Source organism: Labrus mixtus, chromosome 11, assembly GCF_963584025.1.
Source record: "Labrus mixtus chromosome 11, fLabMix1.1, whole genome shotgun sequence".
Lineage (NCBI taxonomy): Eukaryota > Metazoa > Chordata > Actinopteri > Labriformes > Labridae > Labrus > Labrus mixtus.
Window position 1 is genome coordinate 29,809,651 of NC_083622.1, and position 10,151 is coordinate 29,819,801.

The 10,151-nt window shown below is 36.2% G+C and overlaps 1 protein-coding gene across 1 annotated transcript; it reads left to right on the plus strand.

Moving 5' to 3' along the window:
- Positions 1–513: 513 nt before the first annotated feature.
- On the plus strand, positions 514–9,824 carry sqlea (squalene epoxidase a). Its single transcript, XM_061051260.1, has 12 exons — positions 514–990; positions 1,632–1,634; positions 1,789–2,041; positions 3,984–4,161; positions 4,541–4,637; positions 4,755–4,868; positions 5,719–5,890; positions 6,202–6,297; positions 7,951–8,093; positions 8,364–8,460; positions 8,618–8,705; positions 9,160–9,824. Exons 1-12 carry the CDS (start codon positions 715–717, stop codon positions 9,350–9,352), a joined length of 1,710 nt encoding a protein of 569 aa, XP_060907243.1. The 5' UTR covers positions 514–714; the 3' UTR covers positions 9,353–9,824.
- Positions 9,825–10,151: the final 327 nt, after the last annotated feature.

Here is a 10,151-nt window from a genome sequence, read left to right on the forward strand (position 1 = left end):
TCTGTCTAGAAAATGTTGAAGAAAATATACAACTAACAAAAATTGACATATTGATCATTTTAAGCAAGTCCAATTTTCTTCATTTAATACTGCTATTAGTTTATTTTTCTCATAGTATATATTCAATTTTTATCCTTGTTCGTATTTTTAATAGATGTGTGATGTAAAATATTGAACATATCTGTACATGCAATTCAATGTGTAATATGTACATGTTTTTGTAATTGAAAATTGATTAAATAAAGTTTACCAAAAAAACGAGACTCATTGCGCTGTAGAAGGAGGAAGCAGGCAGAAGGCACATTTTCACTGACATCATATCATACTACCATCCTTCCAACCGACTGTCCAATCAGCGGCCTCGAGAAAGTCTAGTGCCGGAGTGGCTGTCCAGTGCGTGGATAGCGTGAGCTCTGCTCACCGCCATGGCACTCCTGATTGGAGAGTTGAACTGTTGATGAGGCGGGATTTAAAACCATCGAATCCGAAGTGGTATGTGCCTGCGTCCCATCCATTTGACTCTGAACATGTTCTCATGGAATGAAAAGGAAACATTTTTGAAGAATAGTAGACATATTTCCGAACCACCCGAGAAACGATATCACAATAAGAATAGTCATTTAAAAAAATAAGAATAGCCTTTTAATATTAAAAACTGTTCTTAAACAGTTCTTTCAATCGGCTAAGAAATTATTATTTTATTTTTCCTAAAACATGTGGACTTTCCTTGGAATAGCGAGCTTCACATATCTGTATAACAAATCAAACACGTTTTTGACTTATGCTAACAAAGAGCTCGTGATGGTTACAACCTTATTTCTCATTTTCGGCCTGCTGCTCCAATTTATCAGGTATTTTCATGGTCAGAAGCTCACCTCTCAGGTAGTTCATTTTCTTTTGCGTCTCTTGTCCCTATTTCCTGTGATCAACAACTTTATTCCCCATACGTCAACACAGTCGAACGAGAGATCAGCGACCAACAGTGAAAAGGTAGGCCTATTACTTATCGATATACATTTGTAAAGCACATTATACATTATGATTACAAAGTAAGACACAGACAGTTAAAAATAATTAAAACTTCATAGTGAACATTTTTGTGAGCTTTTACTTAGCCATAGGTTTCTTATTCTCAGGTTTATTCAAGTAGGCTATTCTACCTGCAAAAAACGTGCTAATGGACAATAGAAGGTTATATTCATGGGATGGAGCCAAAATAAGAGGGACACAGGTATTTGTTTGATGAAGTATAAAATTGTACACTTTCCAGTGTTTACCTTCAGGAGGGCTGCAAAAATGTAAAAAGAAAATTGAGTTGGAAATTTACGGTTGCGTTGGCACTGAATTTTTTCGCTTTGGACAAAAAAAAACATTAACATTAGGCTAGATGTAAAACACGCTAAAGCATTTTTCAATGTAAATCAGAATTCAGCTTTATTGGCCAGTTGCACACAACTGTGCTCTCTGTACAGAAAGTACATTAAATATCAACAATAAACACAAAATAAGCAAATACTATGAGACAAAATTAGACAATAGTGCAGTAGTGAATGGTGCAAACATGCTGAGATTTAACATGATCATGAAATATGTTATTATATAACAGATGGGTTAATTTACATAAGGTAGAGAGTGTTTACAGTAGTTACATAAAGAGTGACTAGATTGATAAATTCTCAGAAAGTTATTATTGAAAGTTTTTAAAGTTACAACCTTGCAGTCTGGTTCACGCTACAGTTTAGACTTGTGAATAAATAAGATTCTTCACTTCCTTGATTTCCTTGCCAGAGAATGAGGAAAAGAGTAAAAGAAGAGTCCTCCACCCCAGAGAGTGCCTCAGACAGATGCCCAACAGTGGCTCCAGAACCTGATGTGGTGATAGTTGGGGCCGGGGTGCTGGGCTCAGCTATGGCAGCTGTCCTAGCCCGGGACGGGAGGAGGGTGACTGTGGTGGAGAGGGATTTGAAGGAGCCTGACAGGATAGTAGGGGAGCTGCTGCAGCCTGGAGGCTATAAAGCCCTGAAAGAGCTAGGACTTGAAGGTTGGTGATAGAAACTGCTGCTGTCAGAGAATTGCAAAAACCGTAAGTGTACAAGCTCGCTTTACCTCCACCTCAGTGCACTTGATTTTGCACAATTCTTTTAGTTTCTAGTTTAAACATCCTAAAACTCTTGATTATGTCATCAGCCTTTTACTACGAGGAAGTGAAGAGAGCAAGCATTGGCAAAAAACAGTAAAACTGAAATAAGACAATATTTTTGAAAGATTCAGTGGTTACGCTCCAAAGAACCAAAGAAACACATCCACAAACAAGAAAGGTGAAAAGCTGAAAAGAAAGGTCAATGTTAAAAGGACAAACAGCACAGCTAAAAAATAGCAGCATACAACATTTCCAACAGCCATCTTCATTCCAAACAGTCACAGCACAATAAAAAGCTAAAAGAAAATATCCAAGCATACCAGCCATAAGTAGAAGACACAGGCATCACATGTACAACGTAAGGATTTACGTATCCTTTTTGCACAAAAGCAAACAAGACCAACAGCGAAAACATTTGTTATTCCTTTACAGTTTTAATGTTATTGCTGCCACCAGGTCAAATTTCAGACTAAGCATGCAGCCTTTGTTTACATTTTCCACTGTAAATACTATATCCAAGTCATATGTTTTACTGTTAAAAGAAAGCAGGATGAGATTGTCTTTGTCACTTGTTATGTTACAATTCAAGACTACAGAAAAGTGGTACCACTTTTTCCACAGGCAGCACAAATATAGACACAAAATAAAAGTACCTCATCGTAGCTTTAAAAAAGCACTAAAAAGAAAATAATACTTTAAAGCAACCAAATGTAACTTTTCCATCTTAAAATAATAGTTTCAAAGTCTATCCAATAGTACTACAACTGTCCACAGAGAAAATAGCGTCTATCACGTCCACAGATTGCCACAGTCACCTGCTTATATAGCACTGTGTAAGTTTGGCAGCAGGTTGTGGTTCTTTTTTGAGAAGTACGTACGTCTTTACAAAGCTAGCAACTTAGCCCGTCTCTGTACTGTTTGATATATATAAAGAGACGGAAGACCTAAGTAGACGAAAAGAGAGTGAAAGCGCAGGAAGCAGTGTACATCCCCCTGCAGATTTGATTCATAACAGATTGCAACGTTAGGCTGTATCGTAGGCTCTACTGTTATCAGTGTCATCATTGACTCTATATGAAAAGCAGAGTTCTCACCTTAATTTCCCCAGTTTCTTTATCCTTGTGTTGAGTGTACACAGCCGTCCTCTTCCTGCAAACGAGTCACTGTGCCCTCTCGTCTCTATTTCACTGAGCTGTTTAGGGGCTGCGCAGTCACTCTCTCAATATGGTTAAATTAAAGCTCCTGGAAAAAGTTTTTAACTTGTTATAAAACAGACTGTTGTGCTTTGATGACCTTCAAAAGCAACAACACCGAGAACATTTATTATTCCTTTACAGTTTTAATGTCTCTTATTGCTGCCACCAGGTCAGTTTCATACTAAGCATGCAGCTTAGCTGTTTAGCAGATTCTCTGGTTGCAGAAACTCAACTAACCCAAGTTATGTCTCCGGTTTTCATACAATTAAACAAATAAATCCATCTTACACCAAAAGTTGTCTCTGCAAGGGGCTGTTCTGCTAGTCATATTTGCAAAAAAAAACCTACCTTGTCAATTGCCATGGGTCTTTGACTTTCACTTCTGTCAACATATTCATCTTGTCTGTGAGCGGTAGTAGTGTGGGAGGCATAACAGCAGTGTGTTTTACAACAGTGCAGTTGCACTCAGAAACCTCATGTCAAAACCGAATTCATACATATTGTTTGCTTTAGTATACCCTGATCTCATTTTGTATCTAATTCTAAATCCAGATTAAAGTGTTTACGCCTCATTAATTAAAAATACATTTTAAACAAACTGTGTAAATATTAACAAGATTGAACTTGTTACATGTGTTTGGCCTTAGGTTCAGTGGAGGGTATAGATGCTCATCTGGTCAATGGATATGTTATTCATGACATTGAAAGCAATACAAAGGTAGAGATTCCCTATCCTCAGAAGGAGGACAACATTCAGTGTGGACGCGCCTTCCATCATGGTCGCTTCATCATGGGCCTCAGGAGAACCGCGCTGGCCGAGCAGAAGTGAGCATTGTCACACCCCTAAATTTATTGATTTTTTAAAATGTATTTTACTTATCTCAAAACAGTGGATTAATTGCACTTTTTCCTATCAAGTGTACACCATTTAGATGTGGCTGTTTGAGAAAATAAATCTTAATCGTTAAACACATTTTTGTGAAACCAGGTTTTACTTTTCATGGAATTTATCTTGTATTTCAATTTAATTCAAATATTGAGAGTTATGTTTATTTTAAATTACCTTGAAAATCATGGATTACCAAACAGAGTTTATCATGTGATTGTATGTGAAGTAGTAATCTTTTTAATTTCAGACCTTATTTTTTCATGTTGTCCATGCTAAGCTGGTATGTGGTTCTGATATCTCTAACTGTAACCCCAGTGTTAAGTTCATAGAGGGCACAGTGACACGTTTGCAGGAAGAGGACGGCTGTGTTACAGGACTCCAATACAAGGATAAAGAAACTGGGGAAATCAAGGTAAGAACTCTGCTGTTCATATAAAGTCATTTAATCAACTTTCCAGTACCCTCTGGGGAGATATAATGTATTAATTTCTCATTATGTGTGATGACTGTATGAACTTGTGATCTGTAGGAAATTTATGCAGCGCTAACTGTGGTGGCCGATGGCTGTTTTTCCAAATTCCGAAGAAGTCTTGTCTCTGGGAAAGCTCACATCTCTTCTCACTTTGTTGGATGCCTTATGAAAGCAAGTACAGGCCAGTGTTCCTGTGGTTATGACCAGTGATGATTATATTTGATTTAATTTAATGTCATTAAAGTGTCAATCAATCGATGATGATAATGAGCAAATATTTAGATTAACATTTATTTTTTCATGCAAATATACCAAACATTGTTAGGAAGAAGTTTTCGCAAATGGGGCCTTTGTGAAAATCCTGTTGTTCGTTGTCATACATGACAAGGAACAAAACTTTAATCCAGGCTTTCCCTCTGGTAAATTAAAACTTCCTCTTGACATTTAAGATGCAACATAAGCGATCACTTTATTAATAAAATGACCAGAAAAGAGCAATCGATAATAGAATAATATCTAGTTACAACACTCAAATAACTCTGATTGACTTTACAATTCTACAATTCACTTAGCAGACGCTTTTAACCAAAGCGACGTACATCAGAGAGTAAGAACAACACAAGCAAGGATCTAGAAAAAAGGGAACAATGTCAGTAAGAGCAAACGATCAGCTTTGAGTCTGATTGGACACACAGGTGCTGACAGGCATTGCACAGAGGCAAAGCACAACATTGAGGGCAGTTCTTGAGAGCTCTAATCAGTATAGAAACCATCTTATAAGTCGTCATTATCAAACAAAACCATCGTCATTACCATCATCATCATCATCAATAATATAGAGACCATCGTCATCATAATTAAGGTTGTAGGTATTCATGAAAGAACTTTAATATATTTGAAGGATATATTTAACAAAAAATGTAATATGGTGCTGTGAAGTCTATTTTTCTCAGCTGGAGTCAGGAATTTAGTCAATCTCTTTATTTCTGAGTCATCTCTGTTTCTTTTCTTTTTTTTCAAGGACTGCCCCCAGTTTAGAGACAACCATGCTGAGCTTGTGATTGCCCACCCAAGCCCTGTGCTCATCTACCAGATCTCCTCCTCACATACCAGAGTCCTCGTGGACATCAGAGGGGAGATGCCTCGCCACCTCCCAGATTACATGGCTGAGAAGATATACCCACAGCTGCCAGGTATGAGACAGATCAGAACTTTATTTAGAGCTTTATCGTTAAGGTGTAAGTTATCAAACCCACTAGGCTCTGTAACCCTGACAGAAAATCATTTGAAATGGAGTCAGATTCACTTATCATTTGCTCTGATAACATGCTGCTGTAACACCACAATCTCCCAGTTTGGGATCAATAAAGTAATTCTGTTCTATTCTATTCTTATAAATGTCCATTCAGACACCAAAAGAAAAAAGATTTGCTTTTGTGTGAGTCAAGTGTGCACCTGTGGGTTGCATCTGATGAGCCAGCTGTGCTGTCTTTTTGTTCTTCAGAGCATTTAAAGGACCCTTTCATGTTTGCGCTGCAGAACGATCGACTCAGGTCCATGCCTGCCAGCTTTCTCCCTCCCTCCCCAATCAGCAAGCCAGGTACTTTAGTATAATTAACATTGACTTCATTTAAAATAGGATTGGGGGATGTATGAAATAATTGTGTATAGTATGATAATGCATGTGTATTGGAAAATAGTCAAACTTGGTTAAAAACTGTACGAGTAAACTAATAAAACTGATTCTGGTTGTGGGCTAGTTTGAAATGTATTGGCTTCTAAGGTGAAATTAATACACAGCATATTACTTCACATTTTTTTTAATTGAATGTATTGTTAAAAAATGTTTTGGTAACACTGTATAATAACCATTAGCAATAAAGGGTTAATTGATAGTTAATAGTTATTTTACTATTAACAAACCCTGAAAATGCTATAATTTATGTTGTTAACATCTTCTTGTTGCACACATTGTATACACTATATGAAGTGTTTGTTAATGATAACCAAATGATTTGTAAAACTTTAGAAATCGTTTATAAAACATCTATAAACATTACATAGACAGATGGACAGATATTTGTTAATGTCAATAATTTGTTCGTAAACTGTCTATTAACATCATTTGGTCTGCTATTATAAAGTTGGAACGAACTGAACTTATATATACTTAATAAGTACAACTAGTAAAGCTATCTATAAACATGTTTTAGCTAGATAATTAATACTTTATCAGTGGTTAATAATTGGTTTGTTAACCATCTACAATCATCTGAACGATTATTGTAAAGTTGCAACTCATATTTATAATACTTTGTAAATGGTTAATAAATACTGTGTAGCGCATCTATAAACATTATTTGGGTGGTCATTATAAAGTTGGAACAAGATATTATAATTGTCAATTGCAACTTTTTAATAGCCATCCAAATAATGTAAATAGATGCTTTACAAAATATGTATAACCATTTACAAAGTGTTACAAATATCTGGTCCATCTATCTATTTAATCTTTATAGATGTTTTGTAAACGCTCTCTTAAAAGTTTACAAATCATTTGGTTATCATTAACAAACATTTTATATGTTGTATAAAATGTTATAATTTGTGCAACAATAAACTGTTAACTTAACATAAATTAAAGCATTAAAAATAATTAGCAAACATTATTAACTATAATATATATATATAATTTCAATTGTTTGTTAATAGTAAAATAACTATTAACCAATGGTTAATTAACTATCAATTTACCCTATGATGATGGTTATTATACAGTGTTACCAATGTTTCTTGGTAACAAACAAGGTCTGGTTAAAACACAATTGTAGTTTTTGAAAACATTGAAAGTTATCATTTCTCAAGCTTCTGCTTGGCTGGCTGGAAACGGAAACGCTGGCTTTGCAATAATGTCTTCACCCCATTCAGTCATTTCTTTTTAAATCTGACTTCCACATAATCTCAGAACAAACAAGAAAACATATTAAGTTAACCTGTTAATTAGCAACTTTAGAGTTGTTGGTTGGTGGATATTGTAACCTTTAGACAGTGCTAGGCCATCCGTTTCCCTGTTCCCAGTCTTTTGTGAGGCTACGGGACTGACAGTAGCTATATATGTTGTGCTTAGACATGAGAGCTGTATCAAAAGCAAAATAAATAATTGAAATAATCTTCCGCATGTCATGCCATTCACTGTGATAAGATAACAACTGGTCATGTATATTAAAAGGAAGACAATTTTTTGTTTTTGCAGGCGTGCTTCTGCTGGGTGATGCTTACAACATGAGGCATCCTCTCACAGGAGGAGGGATGAGTGTCGCTCTCAATGACATTCTCATTTGGAGGAATCTGCTCAACAACATCTCTGATCTGCACAATGATAGGGAGATGCTGCAGGTAAGCACAGAGCTAAATAATTGTGCTGAAAAACAGTTGACTTTCTCTAGATCGATTATTCTAAACAGGAATGACAGTATTCATAATTCAACTGTCATTTAAAAATCTGTTTAAGTATACACTTAATTAGACCTTCTGACTGTGACATGGAACTGAAAATTATATTTGGAGCCTGGATACTGCATCACATTTGCCTTGCCTTTTAATTCTTTCTTTTGTGTCTTGAGTGAAATGATAAAACTCTGAAAAAACCTTTTTCCTTCTCCAAAGGCAAAGAAAAAATTCCACTGGAAACGCAAGTCATCTCATTCTTTTGTGGTGAATGTTTTAGCCCAGGCCCTGTACGAGCTGTTTGCAGCCACTGATGGTGAGTGGCCTTCCCCTGCCATTAACAGGCTAACATATGGACAACAATAAAACTGAAGCAAACATAATTATTGTTTTGCAAATTAAAAAAGCCAAAACTGCAATAACTAATGGCCATTTTAATCTTAATCATGTCCTATTTATTATGTGTTTACCAGATTCTCTTCAAGAGCTGAGAAAAGCCTGCTTCCAGTACTTCAAACTTGGAGGCGAATGCATTGCAGGACCTATTGGATTACTCTCTGTGTAAGCTTTAAACCATCCTTCACAAAAACATGGAATTAAAAGAAATGGCCAATTTTATTTTCTCAATGAGAGCTAGATGATAAGTTTGATAGCACTGAATTACAGTCGAGTAGCTTAGCTTAGAATAAAAAACTGTAATAGGGGTATGGCTGGCTTGATTTGTCCTAAATCCACCTACTAGAACCTCTACATTACTGGTTGGGTCAATAGATGGTCTGGTGTAGTCTTGCTGTTATCCAACTGTTAAATCACAACTTTTTACATTACTTTGGTTTTTGCAAATGTTGAACAAGATGTAAGCTCTCATGCAAGGTTGTATAAGCTTTACCTGTATGACGGTGTACCATCATACAAGTGAAGCTTACTTATTAACATACATTTTGTTCCTGAAGACCAGAGACATTTTCCGGTAAAATAACAGACTTCTATTTATTGAATTTATGTCTGTGTCCAGGTTGTCTCCCAAACCTATGACCCTTATTGGACACTTCTTTGCTGTGGCATTGTATGCAATCTACTTCAACTTCAAGTCTGAGTCTTGGAGCAAGAAACCCCGAGCTTTACTCAAGAGTGGAGTCATCCTGTACCGTGCCTGCACAGTCATGTTTCCCCTCATCTACTCTGAACTCAGGTACATGGTGTACTAAAGAGGCCTGCATCTTGACACAGAAGGACCAAACTGGCTAGATTAGAGATGACGATTGGAAATCATCTCTATTTACAGATTCCACGTAAGAATGCAGTGACAATATTGTTGTTGTTTGAACTGTTTGTAGTCCCAGTAGTATCTTTCCACTGGGGTTTAAATTAATTAGACATCTGTGTGCAATTGCATATATGCCCTTAGTCTTTGTCTCTCACATCAAATACTTTTTACACATTCTACCTGTAAATGTCTTCCGCAGATAATTAAAACATAGTGCTGTATCATGATGACCACAATACATTCTACTATGGTTTTATTATATATAGCAACATGTGCATCCGTATCCCCAACCGAAAATGTTTTGTATACCGAAACGACAAAATTAAATAGAACAATGTTTGGTCATTTTTAATGCAACGTTTTGACAATATGTCTCGCTTCAGCTATTCTATCAATAAACCTTGAAAATATGAGTGAGCATGTGCCAATGTTTTGTTCATTTAATAGTGATATTCCTGGTAAAGAATTTTGTTCAATAAAAACCCATCCCATCTCTATATCTTTGATCACTTATGCTATCACTGCACGGAGCTGAGCCCAGTAATAGACTGTTATATTGGGTAGATATAATGTTCCTCTCTTTTGTTGACATCAAACATTTTTACCGGATTCTTAGTTTCTTATTTTGCCAGATCATTTTCAATATTTCCTTTTCTACGGCACTGGAAACGGAAAAAAAGCAGTGTTGGTAGAATGCCAACAGACTATTCTGCCAAAGAGTGACAGGGGGAGCACACCCC

Excerpts from the sequence above, each read along its gene's own strand:
- sqlea (XM_061051260.1), top strand. The coding sequence starts at position 715 with ATGTGGACTTTCCTTGGAATAGCGAGCTTCACATATCTGTATAACAAA. Across the intron at positions 4,638-4,754 it reads AAGAAACTGGGGAAATCAAG|GAAATTTATGCAGCGCTAAC; the intron begins GTAAGAACTCTG and ends TGTGATCTGTAG. Across the intron at positions 5,891-6,201 it reads GATATACCCACAGCTGCCAG|AGCATTTAAAGGACCCTTTC; the intron begins GTATGAGACAGA and ends TTTGTTCTTCAG.